Raw genomic sequence first — 24272 nt, forward strand, 5'->3', positions numbered from 1 at the left:
GCAGGGGCAGGTGGGGAGAGGTGTGAGCACATCTGGTCCAAATGGGCGGAGGTCGCTCATGTGGGGGAAGAAACCAAAAGGGGACCCAAGGAAGCCCTAGAGGTCCATTACACCCTCTGTGCCTTCAGCTTGCACCTTCCAGGAAGCTCTCAAAGTACCAGTCTTGGTATCAGACCTGGCCATACCTAAGACAGCTGGAGGAAGAAGTACTTGGTTTGTTGAGACAAGCGCTGGCTCCCCCTGCAGGCACCGTGTGCTGTTCCACTTGCTTCTGGGGTGAGTGTGCTCCTGGAGGACCACTGACTCACAAGAGTGTTTAAATATTCTTACACAATCTTTTCAACAAATAGTGGAATGAGACGCGTTGGCTAAAGACACAGTATATTTAGGTTGTTAAGAGTTCAGAGAAGATCTGGAATTTTTAACCATATGCTTTATTTGATGCCAACATCAAAGCGATATTGAAAAGTTGAATTCAAACCCATAAATTAGTAACCTTTCAAGTTAACTGCATAAAAAAAGTTGTTCTGCATCTCCCCTACTATATATCCTATCACTGTACATAAGTGTCTGCATTTCAAAGCACTGTCACTTATAAAGTGAAATGTTTCAAAATGCTAGGTAAACATTTGTTGTTTTTTTTTAAAAATGCTCTTTTGGAAAATTTCTCTTCCTTGTGCTTAGAGTTCATCTCTCTCAAGTCAGTTTCTGGAAACTTCTCTGGAAAAAAATAAACTAGAAACGGTTCTGGAAACAAAAATCATAGCAGGCAAGGGCTAAGTGCAGACATAAGCAGCTCCATTTTATAAACAAAGTTTCGACCTTCCATTTTATTCCACTGAACTTCTCTGAACGGTCCACGAAGATGATTCCATTTGCTATCTTGTAAAACGTCACTTTTTGGAAGATCTTTACACTGGTTACGGGGAAACTGAACCATGATCTTGCTTCCACTTTCAGGGCCGTTACGAACTGTGGAGCAAAACCAAAATATCAATACAATTTCCTTTTTTTAAAGATTTTTTTTTTTTTTTAATTTGACAGATCACAAGCAGGCAGAGAGGCAGGCAGAGAGAGAGGAGGAAGCAGGCTCCCCGAGAGAGCAGAGGGCCCAATCCCAAGACTCCGAGATCATGACCTGAGCCGAAGGCAGCGGCTTAACCCACTGAGCCACCCAGGCGCCCATCAATACAATTTCCTAACTAGAAAACAAGGGTCCCACAACTTCATTCTACCACGAATACAAAAACCTTGTCTACCAACTTGAAAGCTCTTGTTAAAAAGAGGCTGTCAGTTTTAATATGATAACCGCACTCCCCCAAAACCCTAAAAGCTTGCTTATTTATATATACTAGGCTGGTATAAATATTCGTGAATTACTGTTTGTACCATAAAAATGGGGCAAGATGAATTCTGGCTTAGGAAAGTCAAATGTCCTATGTATTTTCACAAGACCAATCTATATTTTTTCTAAAACATGTAATACACCTGATATGAAACTCAAACATTCGGAATCAGGACTGGGAGAGATGCAGACAAGATTTTTCTGAATTAAGAACTTCAGGTTTTAATGAGGCTTCATCACTCAGCAAAGAAGAAATGGGCATTCTGAAACTCTTATCAATAAAGACCTGGCAATGACCAAGCCTGCAGATGCACAAGCTGTGATTCTGTGGGCTAAGTTTTCTAATTACTCTTTCAAATATTTAGAGCAGGTATTAGAAAAGACCATACTAAAGCCAAAGATCATTTTCAACTAGATAACACACGTGTTTATTAAAGTGCCCTGGACAGAGTGGGGGCTTAAAAATCCCCTCTCCTCTCTGTTCCATCCCTTTACCTCTTGGGGACCAGATGTGACTTGGCCTATTTGCAGCAGTACATTTCCCAAAAGCATTTATCCATCAAAGGTTTGGTTTTGAACTGCAGGGTAACAATGCTGAAGGTAGTTTTCAGAGCTCTTAGGAAAATGTGTCACCAAACAACATTTTTTATGACCACCAGAAAGAGAATCAATAATCTGTTGCTCTGAATAAGAGCCGTGATCAGATAAATGTTCAGCATAACTCCTATATGAACTCACTGCAGAGAGAAATTACTCTGAAGTATGTCTAATGAGTATAGGGGAACATTAAGGCCAAATTCCCGAAGATCTCCTCCCATTCAAGGCAGCGGCCCGTACCTGAAATAGCATAGTCCCCACTCGGGGAGGCCACGGTGATGGCAGAGGCATTGCCAATGCTCTCTATGGGCCCAAGCCCCACATGATTGCTGAAGCTGAGCACCTGCCAGCCCATGACCTTGGCGAGCTGCTGAACTGCATGCACCTGATGCTGTGACATCTGCGAATGAAGAAAAGGAAACTTTTTGCATCTTCACCATGGAGATTTCCTTTGCAGTAACCTGACATCACGATTGTAAACTTTTCTTGGGGTGCTCACTGCCTAGCACGGGAATCTTCCTCTGTGACTGTTGCGGGGAGGATCCCACCTTCCACTGCAGAGGCTAAAATAGCCTGAGACTCATCTTCCCTGTCCACTGGCCAGCTTGAGCACAGGAACAGGACCAAAGCTTAGCCAAGTGGAGACTCCCACCTGGGCCACCGAATGTGGAGCAACATCGGAAGTAGCAGGGGGTGACTATCTTCTAGTTACTCCTTCAAATCCACTCACCACCCTTCTCTGCCCAGGGAGGATCACCCGTATGGTTCCATCCTCTGGCTTTGGGTTGGGTTCAGGTAACGGGAACCGCTCAGGTAATGGAAGCCAGAAGGATGGCGGGGAAGAGAGTAAGGTCGGGGCACTTATAACCCCAGTACACTCCCCTGTGAGGTTGTATCCTGTGACAGAAGGTGTCTGCTTTTCTCAAGTGGCCTGGTCCACAGGACTCTGCTTCAGGACACCCATAAGCCCCCCTCTTATCTCTTTAGCCTAGGACTGGTGACCACTAAGCCCCCCAGGCCTGCTTACCTGGTTATTACTAGCACTAGGTCACCACGCTCTCCCAGGTGTTCTCCGACACCCACACTTTTGTAAATCCTTAGTAATACGAGCATGCCACCTACTTCCTGTTAAAATCCTGTCTGATGCACTGGGGCCATCTGGAGTGCATTCGGCCCCTACTGAGGAAGGAAGTAGCAAATCAGGATCTTCAAGCCTTCCCATCAATTCTGGGAGCTACCCACCATATATTTCTGTGTATGCATGCTTAAGGTGACCAAAGTCATTTTAGGTGTAAGCAAGCAACCAAGAGGCGCTGTACCTCACAAATGCATTTCATTTGCTTGGCACCAGAGTCAGGATAAAAGATTATTGCTTCTAGAATGGAGAGCATCAGTATTTTTTTTTAAATTTTATATGAAATATGTGAATTTTGTGAATGGTATATCAGCATTTCTACACCTATGCTTTCTCCCGCAGCTCGGTTTTTCACTGGATCATCATGACTCCATGAAGAACAGAGGAAAAATACTGTTCTTAATTTTATAGAACAGGAAAGAAAGGTCCAGAAATTTATCCAGTGTCACAAAGCAAATGTGTGGTGGAGCTGGAACCAGAACCCAGCACTTTTCATGCTGCTCCTTAATACTGAAGAATTTTTTCTTAGCGCTTAAGCAGAATATTCCACTATTATGGCAAATGGTCACTATAGTTTTCTATCTGATCTGCCCTTCTGTGGTTTTCTGGGGTTAATACTTCTTCACTTTTATGAGGTCCCAAAGGGGTTGTAAACCGTGGCAGACATCAGAAATAAAAAAGTTTGTAATCTCAGAGCTGGTCCTTCATCGTCAACACAAACTGGAAATAAATCTAGGACAGTTTATCAACATTTTCAGTTAACCCTTAAGTTGTAAAATGTGCACTAGAAATTAAATAAATGGAAGGAAAAAATGGCTTTCTTTTTATAACTTAATATACTTGAACTACTTCTTACTCACTTTGTTCTTTAAGCGCTACTAGAGGCAGAGGCTCAGGACTGCCATCAACCCTTACCTGGGACAGAAGGAAATCCTGGAGCTCCTGCTCCTGATGAGACAGTGTAATCACCCTCCCATCTCTGTGCACAACTCGGATCTGCTCAACTCCGATATTCAACTGCAGCTGGATGGACCTTGATAGACACACATACTAAAAATCAGAAATGTTCAAAATTACCTTATACAGTCCCACAAACATTAAACCTTAACATCAAAGAAACAGAAAATACCAATTTGGATAACCTGTGCTAACACCCATAGGGGCAAGGTCCATAGGACTCTCTGGGGTTCGACGTAACCATCAGACTCCTGCTGGCCTTCCCGAGGCCACACTGAGCACCAGTCCGCTCAGAAGGCTGCAAGCAAGGAAGCAGGGCTCACCACCAACCACTGACCGCTGCTCCTCTTCTCCAGCAGTCCTTCCACCTTCGCTGCAGTGAGCAGAGATCCACACTGAGCTCACGTGGGACCTGCCGTCACTTAGAGACCTCATTCCCAGAGGGAGCCACATGTTCTCATAACAATTCCATAGGCATGCTTTCCAAGGGCCCCACAAAAGATACTGCCCAATTTTAGAAGTCACCCCATCTGGGGAAATCCACAGGCATCCCTATCAGGCATTTCTAATCCCTACCAGTCCAGACCCATTTTACCAGTTTGGGATCATTTTTGCCAAAAGCAATGTTGCCTAGTAACACAGAGGGCATCCTTTCTAATCAAGTTACTCAGGGACAAAAGCTAGAGAATTAACTAAAGAGCAATTTTTTTTAAATTATTTATTTATTTATTTATTTGACAGAGAGAAATCACAAGTAGGCAGAGAGGCAGGCAGAGAGAGAGGAGGACGCAGGCTCCCCGCTGAGCAGAAAGCCCGATGTGGGGCTCGAACCCAGGACCTGGGATCATGACCTGAGCCGAAGGCAGCAGCTCAACCCGCTGAGCCACCCAGGCGCCGCTAAAGAGCAAATTCTCATACAGAAAGGAAAAAGATTTGTTAACTCTATGCCCTCTTGAAATAATCCTCAAACCAGTCAGACTATGCACTCTATTAACCCGGCTTACGTCAAAGAAACTCACAAAATAACATGCAATGACATTCTTCCAAACCAATTCACAAATTTTTAGCATAGCATATGACATGTACAAGAAACGTGAAATTCTTCAAATCTAACCATCTAGATGAATAGCGCAGAAAAAATAGCATTCTATCTTTCCATATTTGAGAGTACCTGCTTTATAGACTTTATTTTACAGTGAACATTTAGGAATAAGACATTTAAGCAATTATCTCCACAGAAGTACAATTTTAACAAAGTAAGTTTACACGTTTCTTTCAAAGAAAACGACAGAATTCAAAGGTCTTTAAAAAAAAAAAAGCTTATACATCTAACCAAATTTTAAAAATTCTGAGATGACTATTGGTAGGGGCATAGTTACAGCAGCTACTCTGAAAAAGCAATTTAGTAACATTCATGAACATTTTAAAGGTCTGTATCTTCTGGCCCAGCAATTACACCTGTAGGACTTTATCCTACAGCTAGACTTACACGTGTACAAATTATTTTGCTGGCATCCCACTAGAATGTTCAGCAGCAGAAGGCTAATTAAAAGTTGTGGTACACACAATGAACGCAATAAAGCTGTAAAAAAGAAATCTGAGGTAGTGATAAGGATGTTTATTCACCAATATAGTGCCACTGAGTTGGAAAAAAAAAAAAAAAAAAGCAAACAAACTGGGAATGACTGCTGGTATAGGGTTTCTTTTGGGGGTAATGGAAATGTTCTGGAATTAGATAGTGTTAACAGTTCTACACCATAGGGAATATACTAAAATCCACTGAACTGTACACTTGGGTTTTTTTTAAGATTTTATTTATTTGACAGAGATCACAAGTAGGCAGAGAGGCAGGCAGAGACAGAGAAAGGAGGAAGCAGGCTCCCCGCCAAGCAGAGAGCCTGATGATCCCAGGACCCTGAGACCATGACCTTAGCCAAAGGCAGAGGCCTCAACCCACCAAGCCACCCAGGCACTGCTGGTTTTTTGTTTTTTTTTTTAATCTTTTTAAATAGGCTCCACACCTAAACTGGGGCCTGAACTCACAACCCTAGACTAAGAGTCAAATGCTCTACTGACTATGCCAGCCAGGCATCCCTGAACTGTATACTTTAAAATAGTGAATTTTAGGTTATGTGAATTATATCTCAATATTTTAAGGCACCAAATATTGTAGGAAAAAAGCAGGATATATATATATGCTTGTAAATGCACAGACTTTCCTGGAAGGATGTGTAGAAACTGTTTTAAATGCTTGCTTTTGGGGGAGCCTGGGTGGCTTAGTCCATTAAGCACCTGACTTCAATTCAGGTCCTGATCTCAGGGTCCTTGGATCAAGCCCTGCATTAGGCTCTGTGCTCGATGGGGAGCCTGCTTCTCCCTCTTCCTTTGCCCCCTCCTCTGCTGGCTCATGCTCTCTCGTTCAAATTAAAGAAAGAGAGAGAAAGAAAGAGAAAAAAGAAGAGAAAAGAATAGGAAAGGAAAGGAAAGGAAATGCCTGCTCCTGGAAAGTTCTGAGAGAACAACTTCGAACTTTTAAGTAGCGTAAGTTGACCCCAGCTACAAAAGATGAGGAAAGGGTGTTCTATGACTTCCTTTCCTTCCTGATGCTATCACGGTTATGTTTATCACTAACTCTTCTTCACAGAAGTTTATAACCACTGGGTCCTGTGAACCAGTCTCACATTTGTCTGGTCTTAGATCTAAATGTAAGTAACTCAACAATGATAATTTTTTTCCTTTTCCACTCCTTTGTGCTCTTTCTCTTAACATTTTATTATGGACCTTTTTTTTTTTTTTTTAAAGATTTTATTTACTTATTTGACAGACAGAGATCACAAGAAGGCAGAGAGACAGGCAGAGAGAGGGGGAAGCAGGTTCCCCGTGGAGCAGAGAACCCGATGCGGGGCTCGATCCCAGGACACCCGGATCATGACCTGAGCCGAAGGCAGAGGCTTTAACCCACTGAGCCACCCAGGCGCCCCTATTATGGACCTTTTTAAACACAAACATAAGTATATAGTACTATAGATTCTGTATATATAGTAACATATCCAAAAGAAATATCATGAAAGTCAATGGCGCCTTCACCCAGCCCTAACAGTTAAAATGCAAGCCAAACTTCTTTTATCTTACTCAACCACTACTCTCCCACCACACCCCAAGTCACCCCAATTATTCTGTTTCTTTAGGTATAGGGGAAGAAAACCATGATCTACCTTCACCCCATCATCTTTTCCTGGAAGCTGCAATACTGATTTTGTATTCTTTTATCTTCTGTATTCAATCTTTTAAATCATGTTCATTGACTATTTTTCATTTTTAAAAAACAGTAAATTAGAGTCTCAGTATTAAAAAAGTGCAATTTAAGGGTATTATACTTGAGGTATGTGGGTGGCTCAGTTGGTTAAGCAACTGCCTTCGGCTCAGGTCACGATCCTGGGCTCCAGGGAGCGAGTCCAGCTTAGGGCTCTCTGCTTAGCAGGGAGTCTGCTTCTCCCTCTGACCCTCCCCGTCATGCTCTGGTGTGTTTGCTCACTGGAGAGACCACTGTGACTGGTTAGGTCTGCCTGAAACAAACAACTACCGTTTGAAAAATAACAGGCATTCACCGGCCTTGATGAATGTTCGCCGCTGGCTCACTCAGACTGGCCTAGGGAAGGGTGCTCCCACTATATCCCGCCCGTTGTTAAATGTCAAAGAGGCTCAAATGGAGCCCAAATATGCCTTTTGCTAATTTTATTCTATTAACTTCGTTTATTTCCCCCAGTTTTAGAGATGTAACTGACATATGGCATTAATTAGTTTAAGGCATACAGCATAATGATTTAGTAAGTGTACATATTGTGAAATGATCATCATAGTATGTTAACACCCATCACCTCACATGCTACCCATTTTTCTTCTTGTGATAAGAACTTCTAAGATCTACTCTCTTAGCTACTTTCAAATATACAACATGGTATTATGAACAATAGTCGCCATGCTATGCACTGCATCCCAGAACTTGCAGGTTGTAACTGGAAGCTTGCACCTTCTGAACACCTTTACCCATTCTGCCCCCCATCCAACCCGCACCCCTGCCACGTCTGGCAACCACCAATCTGTCCTCTGTATGTTAGCTTGTGATTTTTGAATGTAAATCAGGAACAACACTTCTCTGTGAATGATGGGGTCAAAAGTCATTTCATGCCCTTCACGGACACAGCTCTCAGCCCCATTTTAAGGGCATAATCATGAACTGGATTAGATTAAGTTTAGCACCACGCCATAGTTTTGTGGCCATGAGAGAGCCACAAAACTCAGGCCATTCTAGGCACAATATGGAGAGTATAGGCTCCACTATAAATGGTCCTACTCACTTTAAATACCCCAGCCTCAAGACCACAGCCCCCAGCCAGCAACTCAAGCAGATCAGCCTGAGGTGGTGTAGCTTCCCCCTCAACGAGGAGGTTTTTTTTTTTTTTACAACTCAGACACATGACATTTACATACCAGGGACTATTTCAGACATTCTTACCTCTCATCCTGATGCTCTACACTTGATGAAATTTACCGGAATGTTATGTCACCGTAGCAAATAAAATCCAAAAATCTCAATGTAATCACTCAACAAACATCAACACATAAAAGCAACTTAACATTTTAAATGAATGACTTATTTTTGATACTTACTTGCATATCTGTTCATAGCCTTGTGATGTGATTAAAACCTTCACGCTAGACTCATAGACATCATTAATATTTGACCAGTGAGCCTGTATCTGAGGGTCCTCAATGCGACTTGCTAAGCTGTCAATGGTCGCAGCAGTTCTTTTAAAGAGAAGAAGTCAACATTTTTAAAAAGGTACCATATAAACCAGTAAGATTATAAATACTTATCAATGTTACGGCTATGTGAAAACAAGAGGACTACTTTTCAAAAATACCACATTTGAAAAGCAGAGACTTTTCTTTAAAGAAAAAAAAAGTCAGATGAGGGGATGAGAGCCTTCTTCGGGCCGCCTGGGGCGGGTGCTCAGTGCTCCACTATGACACGTGCTCTCACACAGGCTGACTTCCTCTGAACTCCAATTTGTTTTCTCTCAGGAAGACTTACCAGAACACAGGGAAGAAAAGTACTCTTAGGGTACAAACCTCAGCTCTAAAAAGAACATACACCACTCACAGATGGCAGTCCTTGGTCCCTGGTAACATGGGACACGCCCACAACTGAGGCCTATCACTCACGTAATGACAACTGTTTTCATGAGAAGCCAGTGACACTTTGTGCACAATGAAAATCTTACACTCCAAGAAAGATAAATACTATATATACACGAGAGAGAGGATTCAAGTCTGTATGTACGCACCAATAACCCTATCAAATACATACCATTATTATCCCTATTTTTCAGTACAGCCATGTTTAGTAATGTGCCCAAGGTTACACAGCCGTGAACTGGGGCACAAAACTGGTAGCCTAACTCCAGAACCAAAAACCCAGGGGTATAACACTACAGCCAGTAATCGTCCTTTAAGCTAATCAATAGCCACTGCCCAGAAAAAGCATAAATCATGAAAGCTAACCAAACTATTGAAGGTCCTTGGGTTCCAGTTTTCTGATTCTAGCACTTGATTGGGAAGAGAAGGAAAAAGCCAGAAGACATGCAAACAGCTGCTGAGGTCAAGGGGCATTGGGATCTGCTCTTTTACTGCTTCTGCTCTGGTACGGGTTTCTTTCAATCCATTAACTTTCTTTTCCTTTCCTGGGATCATTTCCCTGAGAGTGCTTCAAAAATTCCTAGGGCAGGTTGGGCTATATCCAAGAGCGTTCATTCTTGTATTATGTTTCAACATACTGAAAATAAAAAGTATCTGGCAATTGAGAATTGGTAAAAGAAATCAGGGACTATTTACAAGATGAGATATTACGTAGCCATTAAAATATCTCTGAAAAACATTAAATGAAAAATTTGAAAACTTTACAGTATTAAGTGAAGGCAGGACATAAAATTTTATGATTCCAGATTTTCTATTTTTTTTTTTTTAAAGACACACACACCCTGGCGCACACACATCAAAACACATGGGCAGTCGGTCTTGCTGTGTATGGTATCGATACAGATGAGGCTGATACACTGGAACATCACTTTTGTAACTGGGGGAAAACGGGAGCATTTTGCAAGCTTTGCTGCTTCCAAGACTGTGACTAATACTCTGAAATGCATAATGGTTCTACAAATAGCTACTTCTAGGGGCGCCTGGGTGGCTCAGTGGGTTAAGCCGCTGCCTTCGGCTCAGGTCATGATCCCAGGTCCTGGGTTCGAGCCCCACATGGGGCTTACTGCTCAGCGGGGAGCCTGCTTCCTCCTCTCTCTCTGCCTGCCTCTCTGCTTACTTGTGATTTCTCTCTGTCAAATAAATAAAATCTTTAAAAAAAATAAAAATTAAAAATAGCTACTTCTATGTCCCTGACTTTTGGGTAAAGGTTTCTATAATTGAAATGCACACGTGGAGGGGCACCTGGTTGGCTCAGTGGGTTAAGCCTCTGCCTTCAGCTCAGGTCATGATCCCAGGGTACTGGGATCGAGTCCCACATCGGGCTCTCAGCTCAGCAGGGAGCCTGCTTCCTCCCCTCTCTCTGCCTGCCTCTCTGCCTGCTTGTGATCTCTCTCTCTCTGTCAAATAAATAAATAAAATCTTAAAAAAAAAAAAAAAGAAATGCACAAGTGGAAGGAACAATAGTAATCTACCATATTTGATTTTTATAAGGAATTTCTGCATACATTGTTTAATTTGATCTTAAGACCAGACTCCTGTATCCTTAACTGACAGAGAAACACGTAGAGGGCCACAGACATGAAAACTAAAGTTAGTTAGCAGGTGACTGAGCTCTGGCTTAGACACTTTTTTTTTTACTCCAGAAGCACCACCCTATCTTCTCTAACATGTCTTCCTAATTCATTTTACTAAAAGATGCAGACATTAAGTTTCCATTCAAAGAATACAAACTAATGTGCCATTAAAACCAGGACTTGTGTTAGTAGGAAAAAATGAAAATCAAAAACTATCACCCGGAGCAGAGTGGGCCCATACTAAAGGTCTGGAGTTCTAGCCAGGCACAATTTTGAAAAGTAAAAAGAGCCCTCTTCACCATGGACCAAAAATAAAATACAAGAGCACCTCCAGCACTTGAAAAAGATACACTGAGGTCAGATCATGCTAAGTTCTTTTGTAAATGATGTGTACAGAAGTAAGATGAGCGTGAGGTTTGGAGCTACACAGACTTGGGCGCAGATCCTGATTCTGCCACTCTCTTCAGCTGTCTAACTGTGAGGAAGCTACACAACTTCTCTAGGCTTCAACCTTCCCATCAGTGAAAATGGGCTCACACCACCTATGCCAGAGAAGGAAGAGCTAGATAAGTCAATATATGGGAAAGTGCCTTCTAAAGTCTTAGGAAGTGGGACAAGAAAAGATTAACATCAGTTGAGGAACAGGTTTCTGGTGGATGGGTCACTGAAGAAGGTGAGGAGTTCTAAGGCACATTCCTAGCGAGGTGTCTTTCAAAACTGTAGCCAGTGTCAGAAACCATCTCGAAAGCGACATGAGCCCCGGAGCTCAGACTTCTCCAAACCTGACAGGACCATCCCCAGATGCAAATGCTTTCCTTGCAGTCACCCTCCTCTTCCTAGGAAAGAAGGTCATCTCATGGCAAAAATAATGTGTATAAGGTTACTAATAAAGGAAAAATGACTGTAGTTTCCAAGAAAAATAGCTGCTTTGTTCATCCTTACCTGCTCCTCAGGAAAATATGCTTTGCTTGTTTAATGATTTTTTCTAGAAGCCCTTCACTGGACTGTAATGAATTAATTTCATTTTTATCAAAAGCCTGAGGACCTGAAAGTCTCATTCTCTTGTGACCAAAAGGGGCACTTGCTGGATGAGGCATCACGATGGAACTCAAGGTCTGTTTATGAAACTGTAACAAGAACAGCCATTTATTATTAATTTTTCTGTTGAAGTATAATTGACAACTTAGATTAGTTTAAGGCACACATGATTTTTGTATATATGGCAAAATGATTCATAACAAGTCTAACCAACCTCTGTCACCACAGAGTTACAAATTTTTTAAAAAATTGTTAAAAAACAACTACTGCTTATACGTTAAAGGCAGAGGAGACTGGAATACACACTTCTGTGAAGTTTCTCAGGGGGTTCTTTTGAAATGAGCCTAAACTGTGAGCCAGCTCCCTGGAAACACAGTTCTAGATAACCAGAGTAGAATACATCCTGAAACAACCCAACTATCCTGTTCACAGGCTCTGGAAAGACACCGTCCCCATCACACAACCAGAATCACCCTTCCCTCCCGTACCCTGCCTGCTCTTCCAACGCGCCTAGACGTAACCTGTGGTGTATTTCCACCACCACAAGCGATGCTCAGGAACAGACTGATGATCCTGCTTATCTGTGTGTTCCCCCAGCACAGAGCAAGGATCCTGCACATCACAGACAGTGACGGTCACAGAGAGGAGCTTGAGCACGTGTGCTGCACCAGACATGCCTCCCACCATGCAAGAAGGAACATTTCGCTCATTACCTCTCTAATTAGTAGATGCAAATTATGCTCTAAGACATAAAGATGGTCTTCCGGACTTGGCTTCTCAGTAGCGGACTTTTGGGATTTCTTATCATTTGAGGAATGGCACAAAGAAATCAGTAACTGCAAGCCTATTTATAAAAAGAAGCAGGACAGAGGCAAATCAACCGAAGACATAGGAATGCACGGTTGTCTTCAAAAAGTACAACCACAGGGTGCCTGGGTGGCTCAGTGGGTTGGGCCGCTGCCTTCTGCTCAGGTCATGATCTCAGGTTCCTGGGATCGAGTCCCGCATCGGGATCTCTGCTCAGCGGGGAGCCTGCTTCCCTCTCTCTCTCTCTGCCTGCCTCTCTGCCTACTTGTGAGCTCTGTCTGTCAAATAAATAAATAAAATCTTTTAAAAAAAAAAAAAAGTACAACCACAGCCCGTTCCCCAAAGATCCATTTGAAACTGAAGATCAGGCTTCATGATTAACATTTTCAGACCAAAATGACTACCCGCGAGTATAATAAACTATTACGCATTTTAACAATTCAAATTCTTTGACGTGCAATGTGGCTGTTGACCTTAAGCTATGGTTAGACAAGTGAACAGAAGGTGTATGTTAACATAATTAGTTTCTTCTTGCCTTTAAAAAGAGCAAAAACAAAACACAACACCACTTTTGGGAAAAACAATAAAATACGGGGTTGGTGGCTGGTCTTACTGATGAGAAGACAGATACTCTTCCTTGTTGCCATGAAAACCAAGATGGAATTTTTCAATTCTAAAAACCCATTCCTTTGACAAGACCCAAGAAGATACATCTCAGAATTTATATAAAAAACAAGCACACAGCTGACTACAAATTGCTCTCTGAGGCAGGTCTGACTGCTCTTGAATAATATAATTAAAATCCCAATTTCCACAAATTTAGGAATATTATAGATACTGAATAACCACTGTTATTTAGACAGCAAGACAGGATCCCTGAAAAAATCTTCCATAAATGGTGTTAGCACAGACCTCACAGCCGCTTGCTGCCAAGTAACAGCGTTACTGGTACAAATGTTTAACATACACGGCTTAAAATCCAGGAGTTAAGCTACTTAGGACACAGGACAGAATGAGATCTGTCCTGCATGCTTTACGAGCTACCATTATAGCTAGGAGGCTGCCTCTTTGCTCTGTTCCCCCAACACAGCCAAATATATAGTTACCCCACTCTGTCCTGCTCCCCAAACCACAAAATCCTATTTACAAATTTGAAAGGGTCGGCTGCTCTTACTTGGAAAGGGCTGAGAGATAATCTGGTTTTTCACCACAATGTGAGGGATCTGTGACTTAATTTGAACAGCTTCCCGAGAGAGCTGTGCAAAAATTTCTTTACACAAGAGAACGTTTTGTGCTGCTTCTAATTTCGTCTGCCAGTGTGGGGAACCTGAAAGACAGGAGACATACGTATATATCAGTTATCTAACTATATTGCACATGAATTAAATGGTGATCTGAATACATATATCAAAAGTTCAGAAAACACTATACCAGAGCATATTGTTTCCAAAACACAAAAATTTTCCTTTCTTTTACAGAGAAAATTGGTGAAGAAGTTCAATCTTAAAAAAAAAAAACAAAAAAAACACTGCACAGCTATTCACTAATGGTTAATGAACAGGTTATAAATAATAAATTTCCAATTGTTCTTACTCTGAAGTACCTATTTTCCCCTCTACATTTATCATCAGTTTATTTGGAAACATAAGCTCAGACACAACTATAAGTTAGAGGACAGAACATAACCACACCTGGTTTGGATTTGGGCAAAGGTCGTTTAAAGAGGTTGACTGTGCCCAGATCACCTATGTCTGGAGCTTGTTTCTGAATTGAAACCTATGAGACAATAAAAATATGAAAAGGTGTTAGCAAATAAACTTCTGGGGTAAGTAATAATTACTTAAAATACTTGATGACAAATACCTTGATATAGGCAGACCCTTCTAAATCACTAGGAATCTGAACATCAAGAGGACAGTAATCTTCAGGTATCTTTTTATCCAGATCAATATCTGTATTCTTTATTACTTCAAATGTACCGTGATGGGGAAAGAGAGATCCTAATGGGGTATTAAAAACAGGAAAATAAGAACCAGTTAACACATTAATTTAACATACATTAGTAAATAATACTATTTCACTGAATATAACATTACTGAATCATAAATTAAACTCTCACCCAAAATGTGTTTTGGGGGGCATGGGGGAAGGATAGTAAGCAAAGGGAAGAAAGGAAGCAGGAAAAAAAGGTATTTACCTTAAAAAAAAAAAAAAGAAAGAAAGAAAAAGAAAAAGAAAAAAGGAAAAAAAAAGGTTTTGTCATCTTGAACTCATCTTCAGAGTAGAATTCTACCTTCAGAATTCAGAATTCCTCAATTCACATCAATGCTGAAACACTTAGGTGCTCCAGTGTCTTGACTTAAACCACCTCAACTTGAGTACTACTGATGGGGTTTGGGGGTCAATAATGGCTTACTTTGGCAAATGAGTCCTTTTAAAATACGACTTTACTATTGTTATCACGTTGTTACCACAATAATCACAGCCAGGGCTCGCTCTTTGCTTCACCCCTTGACATTCAAAGCTTTAATTCTACTGAGCTGTAAATCTTGTAAACATTTACTGTGTAGCTTCTCTGAATATCCCTTAGCAGCTTACAAGCCATTACCATTGTTACCTCCAAAAACCTATTATAGCTCAACAACAAAGAATTATACAAGATGTGAATTCAAGCTCATCAAACTTTGGTACACTGCCAACAAAATATATTCCTGCAGCCTTGGCTGAATGGGAGAAAAAGGCAGCAAAGTGTTTTCACTGCCCTCTCTCTTTGCCCAGGATGTGAAAACAGCTTAGATGACTTAGGGGAGAAAAAAAGAATTAAGATAAAATGGAAGAATTTTTTTCCTTTTATGCTTAGTTTTTAAGGGTTACAGGTAAGCTCTTAATTGAGAAGATATTTAGTCTCTTGACTAAAACGTCATTTATGGTTTAATATGTGTTAACATATAAACTCAATCTTTGGAGTTTCTGCTAAATGTACTGATCAAGCGGGATTTATTCTAGGCTGCAGGAGTGGTTCAATATTCGCAATCAAGACGATGCACCACATCAATATAAGAAAGGATGAGATCCTCTCAATAGATGCACAAAAAGCATTTGAAAAAATACAGCAAACATTCTTGATAAAAAACCCTCGAGCAAGTCGGGAGAGAGAGAACATACCTCAACATGATAGAGGCCATGATCAAAAGACCCACAGCTACTATCACCCACAATGGGAAGAAACTGAGAGCTTTTCCTCTACCCTCAAGAACAAGACAGGGAGGTCCACTCTCACCACTACTATTTAACATAGTACTGGAAGTCGCAGCCTCAGCAATCAGACAACAGAAAGAAATAAAAGGCATCTGAATCAGCAAGGAAGACGTCAAACTTTCACTATTTGCAGATGACATGATGCTTTATTTAGAAAACCCAGAGGGGCACCTGGGTGGCTCAGTGGGTTAAGCCTCTGCCTTCAGCTCAGGTCATGATCCCAGGGTCCTGGGATCGAGCCCCGCATCGGGCTCTCTGCTCAGCAGGGAGCCTGCTTCCCCTCCTCTCTCTCTCTCTGCCTGCCTCTCAGCCTACTTGTGGTCTCTTTCTCTGTCAAATAAATAAATAAAATCTTTAAAAAAAAAAGAAAAGAAAAGAAAAGAAAACCCAGAAAGACTCCACCAAAAAAATTGTTAGAACTCATACATGAATTCAGCAAAGTCATGGGATATAAAATCAAGAAGGAGAAATTTGTTGCACTTCTATACACCAGTAAGCAGCAACAGAAAAAGAAATCAAGGAATGATCCCATTTACAACTGCACTGAAAACAGTGCAGGAATAAACCAAATCAAGGAGGTAAATGATCTGTACTCTGAAAACCACAGAATACCTATAAAAGAAACTGAAGAGGACACAAAGAAATGGAAAAACAGTCCATGCTCATGGATTGGAAAAACAAACATTGTTAAAATGTCTAATACTGAAAGCAATCTTCACATTTAACACAATCCCTATTGAAATACTGGGCATTTTTCACAGAGCTAGAACAAACAATCCTTAAATTTGTATGGAACCATAAAAGATCCTGAATAGCCAAAGCAACCTTTGAAAAGAAGAGCAAAGCTGGAGGCATCACATTTCCAGACTTCTAGCTCTATTACAAAGCTGTAGTCATCAAGACAGCATGTTACTGGCAGAGAAACAGGCCCACAGATAACAGAACAGAAAATCCAGAAACGGACCCATGTAATCTTCAACAAAAGCCAAAATGAACTAATGGGACTCCATTAAGATAAGAGCTCCTGCAGAGTGAAGGAAACAATCAACAAAACTAAAAGGCAACCGATGGAATACAAGAAGATATATGCAAACAACATACCCAATAAAGGGTTAATTTCCAAAATTTATGAAGAACTTCTCAAACTCAACACCCTAAAAAAAAACCAAGTAATCCAGCCAAGAAATGGGCAGAGGACATGAGTAGACATTTTTCCAAAGAAGACATCCAAGATGGCTAACAGATACATGAAAACATGCTCAACATCACTTGTCCTCAGGGAAATACAAATCAAAACCACAATGAGATACCACCTCACACCTGTCAGAATGGCTAAAATCAACAACACAGGAAAAAGCAGGTGTTGGCGAGGATGTGGAGAAAGGGGAACCCTCTTACACTGTTGGTGGGAATGCAAGCTGGTGCAGCCACTCTGGAAAATAGTATGGAGGTTCCACAAGACGTTAAAAATAGAGCTACCCTATGACCCACCAATTGCACTAGGTATTTACCCAAAAGATAACAAAAATACAGATTTGAACGGGCATGTGCACCCTGATATTTATAGCCGTGTTGTCAACAAAAGTCAAACTATGGACAGAGCCCAAATGTCCATTAACTGATGAATGGATAAAGATGTGGTACACAGGCAAACACACACACACTGGAATATTACCCAACCATCAAAAAGAATGAAATCTTACCATTTGCAACAATGTGGATGGAACTAGAGTGTATCGTGCTAAGCTAAATAAGCTGGTCAGAGAAAGACAAATACCTTAACATTATTTCACACATAAGTGGAATTTAAGAAACAAATGAACATAAAGGATTGGGGGTGTGGAATGAGAAACATATCATAAGAGACTCTTAATGTTAGAGGGCTGGTGAGGGAGGTGGGTGGAGAATGGGTTAGATGGTGATGGGGATTAAGGAGGGCACTTGTTATCATGAGCACTGGGTGTTGTATGCAGTGATAAATCACTGAATTCTATTCCTGAAACCAATACTGCATTGAATGTTAACTAACTAGAATTTAAATAAAAATCTGGGGGAAAAATCAGTATAAAAATAAAATTTTTGCTAAATGTACTCAAAGGTAACTATATAAATAGTTTAAATTCAATTCTATAAATCTATGTCTATGATAAAAGTAATTCCAGCTTATCAGGTTTATGTGTACAGAAATTAAAACTTCAAAATGTAACATGTAACCGAGAAACAATATATTATACAATATGCAACATTCTAGTCAATCCTGTGTAGTTTTTTGACACACTGTAGTTTAAAAGCATAGTTTTTTTAAAAAAAACTTTTTTTTTAAGATTTTATTTATTTGACAGAGAGAGAGAGAGAGAGAGAGAGATCACAAGTAGGCAGAGAGGCAGGCAGAGAGAGAGAGGGGAGGAAGCAGGCTCCCTGCGGAGCAGAGAGCCTGACGCGGGTTTCAATCCCAGGACCCCGGGATCATGACCCAAGCCGAAAGCAGAGGCTTTAACCCACTGAGCCACCCAGACACCCCCAAAAGCATAGTTTTTAACAATGATCTATACCTGCACTTCTGTAGCTCAGATCTCCCAGAATCTTATCCCCAACTTTTCTGAGTTTCCAGTGTTGCCGTAATCTCAAAAGCTCAGAGTTGAAGTCTCTTTGCAGCTTATTTTCTTGGTTTTCAGTAACTGATTTGGTCAGTCTTTCTGCCCCCTTCAATAGGATCTGGGCTGCTCCAGCGAGCGACTTCTTTTTCGATATCAACTGCAGTGTCTGTGGATTCTATCAGAAACAATAGTGTAGTTCTGCATTTTTAAACGATTTCAACATTCTCTTAATAATAACATACCTACTGAAGAGAAAACTGAGAAATTAAAGACAATCAGGTAACACCGTTTTTTTGAAAGATAACCACCTTAACCTATTTCTCTGATCAACTCAAATAAACTTATGTTAAACCACAAACACCACACTGGACTACAAATCAGAACTTGCACCAGCTCTGCCCAGCTTGGATGGGGTTCCCCTCTCACACTGTGCACATGCCCACCCCAACCCATGTGTACACCCTTTTTTGGCGCTCATTATACTGCTGGTGAAAGTCTGTAATCCCCACTCAAAGGTCATCCACATGACGGTAAAACCTACCATGCCCAAAGACCCTAGAACAATGCCCGGCACATAATACTTGATTTTTGGAATAAATGACCTCAGTGAGTACAGCTGTAAAATTATCTTACATTATGGCAAGCTACTAACGTGCCTTTGGAACAAAGACTGAAGACTGCATTAATTAAAATTAATGCACTTTACCGCATGCTGATTTTTGGAAAACTGATGAGAAATCATAATTATAAATACCCAAGATCACCACCAATCTGTGCACTCCAGTCAGCAGATACACTTCGAAGAAGACAAATTTAATATAAGAAAGGTTGACTGTGTGAGTCAAAATCATCAAGTCTCATAAAACATTGTAATAATCTTTTGACCATATTAAGAGACCTAATTCTAAGTTTCCGGAGAGCTAAGGAAATTCCTGGAAACTCCTGGGCGGGAAGAGCATGGGAAGGTGGCGAAGGCTGTGGGCTCGGAATAAGGTGCTAGCGTTCTTGTCTTGGCCGCTAACCACGGACTTTATTGCATCTGAACACGTGGGCCTCAGTTTTCACCCCGTAAAACAAAGGAACCAGACTGAATAGTCTCTAAGAAATCTTCCAGCACAATGCTTCTGGACCCTGAAACTATTACCACATGAGCAGTTCTAGTCAATTCATTTCACTTACAAAAGGGTAAAAACAACCGTTACTTCCTCTCTTTGCCACTACCCTGGTCATGGACCTGATGCTTGATTTCAAGAACCTCCTAAGTGGCCTCCCTGGTCTCAGGCTCTTCACGCACCAATTCCTCCTTCTGTTGTCTTTCACCTTCTAATGTTCAAACACTGAACATGCTCTTCATCAAACCTCAACAATCTTACCTAGCTTTCAGTTGCTTCCATAATGTGGCCTAATTTTTCTAACCAGGCCCCAAAAAGAGGTTGAAGGGGAAAACTGAGACTTGGAGAGAATCACTTGTTGAAGGACCCAAGGCTAGTGAGGGTAGAAGCAGGATTTGAACCCAGGTCAGTCTGACTCCAAAGGCATTTTATCATCACGTTTTTGTGTAATACACTACAAATAAATGACCCAGGCTATAAAAATCTGTTAAGAACTGGGAAACTTTAGGGGCTCCTGGGTGGCTCAGTCAGTTGGTGGCCAACTCTTTTTCACCTCAGGGTCATGGCATCAAGCCCCACGTTGGGCTCCATGCTCAGCATGGAGTTTGCTTGTCCCCTTCCCTCTGCTCCTCCTTGAGCTCCTGCTCTCATCTCTCTCTAAAATAAATAAATAAATCTTAAAAGTGGGGGTAGATTTGGTAAGCCTTAAAATATTACATTATTAATGAAATTTAACTCTTCTGAAGGTCACAGGGGCCATTAATAAAACAGTAAGTAAAGGAGATGCTATTTTTATGCCAGTTTGTTTTGAACCCATTAGTCTTTAGATCTTCATCTGGACTTAATTTTGCATGAAAGGTAAAGGAGACAGTAGGCCCATAGCCTGAGAAGTGGTCCTGGGACTTAATAAAATGGTACCATTATTCAGTTGAAGCCCACACATACCTGTTTTGGAGGAAGTGCGTCCTGAGAGACTGGATCAAGAGTCATAAATTTTTTATCCCTAACAATACTGAGGACATCGTAGAGAACACACATCTCTGTTAGGGCACTTCTCAAGTTGTTCCTCACGGAGTCCCAAGGCCAAAGAGAAGGCTGAAATTTTACCAACCCTAAAAAGAGAAAGGAAAAAAGAAATTCACAGGTATGAGTTATAATGACTAGAAGACAAATCTTATTTAGATGTTACAAGTATGAAAAAAGAAACAATAACTTATTTAAAATTATTTCCTGTTTTATCCCATTCTGTCCACCCTTTCTTGAATCTCTGTAAATATTAAGTTAGCATTTCCTATAATGCAAAACAAATTTGGTATCTAATCTCCACATACTGCAGTATTTTTTAAATTTATACAAATAACCTTTTTCTACCAGATCTTAAAACTTGAATAATTGGAGAGCATTTCCAAAATATTTTAAAGTATAAAAATACAAATAACCTATAATGGCAACATTCAGATACTAAACAATGTTAACATGCCTTCCAACCCTTGAAATCATTTTGCTAAATTTCACCACCACATGCTCACTGCCTAGAGTTCAAATAGAGTTATAGAGTAAAAAAGTAAAAGTTTTCCTTTATTCCCCACCCCTAATTTTCTCCCCTCCTGAGAGGTAATCAGTACTGACAACTCGGGTGTGCCCATGCAAATACTTTTCAATGCATTCACATATATTTACTTCCATTTTTCTATTACTTGTTTTTTTTCCAATTACTATGTCCTAGAGAGAGACTTCCATGCCAGCACATATAGATCTATTTAATTCTTTTAACTCTGTTTGACATTCTGGAGCATGGATATTTTATACAGTAAGTTTAACCATTCCTACTTCATGGACAGGTAGGTTGGTTTCACTAACGCTAGTAGTGGTAAACACGTTGAACACACATCTGTGTACAACTTTTTCTGAAAACTAAATTCCTAGCTGTGATTTAGTGGGTCAAAGGAGATGCATATTTAACACTTTTGACACATACTGAACTGCAAAACTGGCTTCCAAAAAGGTTTTACCAATTCACATTCCCAACACAGATATTGTCTTTTAAGTTGCTGCTAATGGTATGCACGAGAATAGTTTTTTAATATTTTAATTTGCCTCTCCCTACTAGTAAGATCCGGTGTGAGTTGTCTTTTTTTCTCCCAGTTTGCAGGGAATCTTTGAACATCAGGGACAGCAACCACTATGTGTCCAATAGGTTACAATAGTCTTCCCAGTCTCTCCTTTATTTTCTTTGTTGGTGGCACCTTTTATCATTACTTTAAAATTTATGTAATTAATCTCTCTCTGGCTTTATAATTTGTGTTTCCTATTTTGCTTAAGATCTCTTCTACTCCCAAAGTTCTAGGTCTACAACTTCCTTCCAATTTTTTTATATTCTTTTCATTTGCATTTCAATCCTTGTGAAAGTAATCAGGAGTGTGAAATGAGATAGTATCTATATTTTACTCCCAAATGGACCCCCAACTGTCCTAACACCACTAGCTCGAGAACCCATCTTTAAATTCCTATTTACACAGGGTCTGTTGCACATACCCAAATCAAGAATTTTTTAATCCCTGATAATAATGAGAATCCAAAACCCACTCACGCTTTTTCTACTATTCTCTCCTAATTAGCCTCCCTCTTTTCAGTTTTGTTTTCCCTGTAACCCATTTGCTACAACGGATCCAGAGTAATCTTTTTAACGTACAATCACCTGTCTCCTTAAAATCCTTCCAAAAGCTATCAGCTGTCTTTCTAAGAAAAGCCAAATGCTTATCTGGGCCTGGTGGCTCGACACGATTTGGCCCCTGCCTACCTCTTAAACCTGACCTCATATTCCAGTCAACACAGACCTCTCTCTTTTCAGCAGGTGTTATCAGCATCATCCCCATTGCTCAGGAAAGCAAAGTAACTCGGACAATAATGGCAGGAGGCCTCTTAACCAAGTGTGCCACATTACAGACTTGAGCACTTCATCAATGAGTGTCTCAAATGCTCCAACTCGAGAAACGGTGCAGGAGGATAAGGAGTATTAAGAGGCAGGCAGCGCCATAAACTGCCCAGCTGCGAAAAGACCCCAGTGAGCACGATCACTATTCCGCACCGGAGTGTTCTGACACCCACGCAACCACATCTCTCTACGCGCCGGAGAGCCGAAGTGGCATTACGCGGGCGGGTACCGGGGGGGGGGGGGGCAGACCCGCCGGCGGGCGAGAGCAGCACACACGGGCCTTACCTTCCTCATCGTCCTGGTCCGCGCTGGACCCGGCGCCAGCCCAGTCCTGCGCGTCGCCCTCGGCCCCCGCCGCCTCCTCCTCCTCGGAGCCCGAACCCTGGCTGAAGTCGATCCGCTGGGCCAGGCGCGCCAGGTTCTGCGACATGGACAGCGGCTGCAAGTACGTCTCAGTGCCATCCAGGCCCACCTCCTGGACCTGCTTCTCGCAGGCCGACTCGATGCTGATGCGCACAGCGCGCACTCCAGACATGCTGGCGGCGTCGGAGGCAGGCGTCGGGAGGACACCCGCGCAAGCCGAAACCCGAGATGGGAAGCAGAGGCACCTCCGACAAGAGCCCGCAAGCCGGAAAACCAAACACTGCTGCGGGGCGGGAAACAAAGCCCAGGGCCAAGCGGCTTTCCCAGAGTGCACCGCAGTACCCTGGCCTGCCTCGAAGTCTCCTGGGGGCGCCGGCGCTCTGGGCTTCCGGGGCATCGCTTCCGGCTTTCCCAGCGCAGCGTAGGGAAAACTTCCTGGTCTGTAGGAGGCGTGGCCGGGAGTGGGAGGGAGGAGGAGGAGGAGGGACTTTGGTGCTGAGGGTGTGGATTGACTGGTCCGCGGTGTCCATCTGCATTTTATTTTATTTTATTTTTCTAAAGATTTTATATATTTGTCAGAGAGAGAAAGTACACACAAGCAGGCAGAGAGGCAGGCAGAGAGAGAGAGGAGGAAGCAGGCTCCCTGCCAAGCAAGGAGCCCGATGCTGAACTCGATCCCAGGACCCCAGGGCCATGACTCGAGCCGAGGGCAGCGGCTTAACCAACTGAGCCACCCAGGCGTCCCTCCTTCTGCATTTTAAAGTGTTACTTGCTTCAAGTGATAGAGTATGGGAAGTTCAAGAAGGCCGAAAAGAGGCAGGGAAAAGGAAATGAATGGGTCCCTGGGTCTTCGCGATTAGAGTTCCTCTGACAATGCTGAGATTTGAGTTTACACCTACCGAAACATGTCTGAAGAGTTATGAAATAAGGACGTAATTTGAGGAAAAACATAAATCGTGCTTATCACTACTTAAAATTGTACTGCACCATTAGTTTATTATGTTTTCCTCTTAGCTGTAACCTCCTGGAGAGCGACTATCTCCAGGAAGCGTAATAGACACTGGCACGTAATCTGAACTTAATTTTTATTTCATGCCTGAGTAACTGAGAATAAGTAGTACTTTAAAAGATGAAGAAGCAATTATATAACTTCAGAGTCCTCAAGAGTATGTCATTAGTATTAATTCCACAGAGGAGGCTAGATTATTTTATATTACAAAACTCTAAGGAATTACGTGTTTATCGTTTTTTTAAGGATTTATTTATTTGAGAGAGAGAGAGAATGAGTGTGGTGG

At 41.6% G+C, this 24272-nt stretch overlaps 2 protein-coding genes across 2 annotated transcripts in view; both read right to left on the reverse strand.

The window, feature by feature from the left end:
- Positions 1-413: 413 nt before the first annotated feature.
- MED17 (mediator complex subunit 17) lies at positions 414-23333 on the reverse strand. Its single transcript, XM_047692063.1, has 12 exons — positions 22900-23333; positions 20625-20791; positions 18523-18742; positions 14576-14712; positions 14404-14488; positions 13887-14039; positions 12619-12749; positions 11810-11994; positions 8706-8843; positions 3993-4110; positions 2183-2342; positions 414-972 (listed from the first exon to the last, which is right to left on the reverse strand). The coding sequence occupies exons 1-12, from the start codon at positions 23147-23149 to the stop codon at positions 761-763; spliced, it is 1956 nt and encodes a 651-aa protein (XP_047548019.1). The 5' UTR covers positions 23150-23333; the 3' UTR covers positions 414-760.
- The window catches only part of C10H11orf54 (chromosome 10 C11orf54 homolog), a 47456-nt gene continuing 30147 nt past the window's right edge, over positions 6964-24272 (reverse strand). Inside the window, exon 10 of the transcript XR_007120984.1 lies at positions 6964-7015. The gene's annotated coding sequence lies outside the window, so the exon portion shown is untranslated. The remainder of the gene's footprint in view (positions 7016-24272) is intronic.

This window comes from Lutra lutra, chromosome 10 (genome assembly GCF_902655055.1).
Source record: "Lutra lutra chromosome 10, mLutLut1.2, whole genome shotgun sequence".
NCBI lineage: Eukaryota > Metazoa > Chordata > Mammalia > Carnivora > Mustelidae > Lutra > Lutra lutra.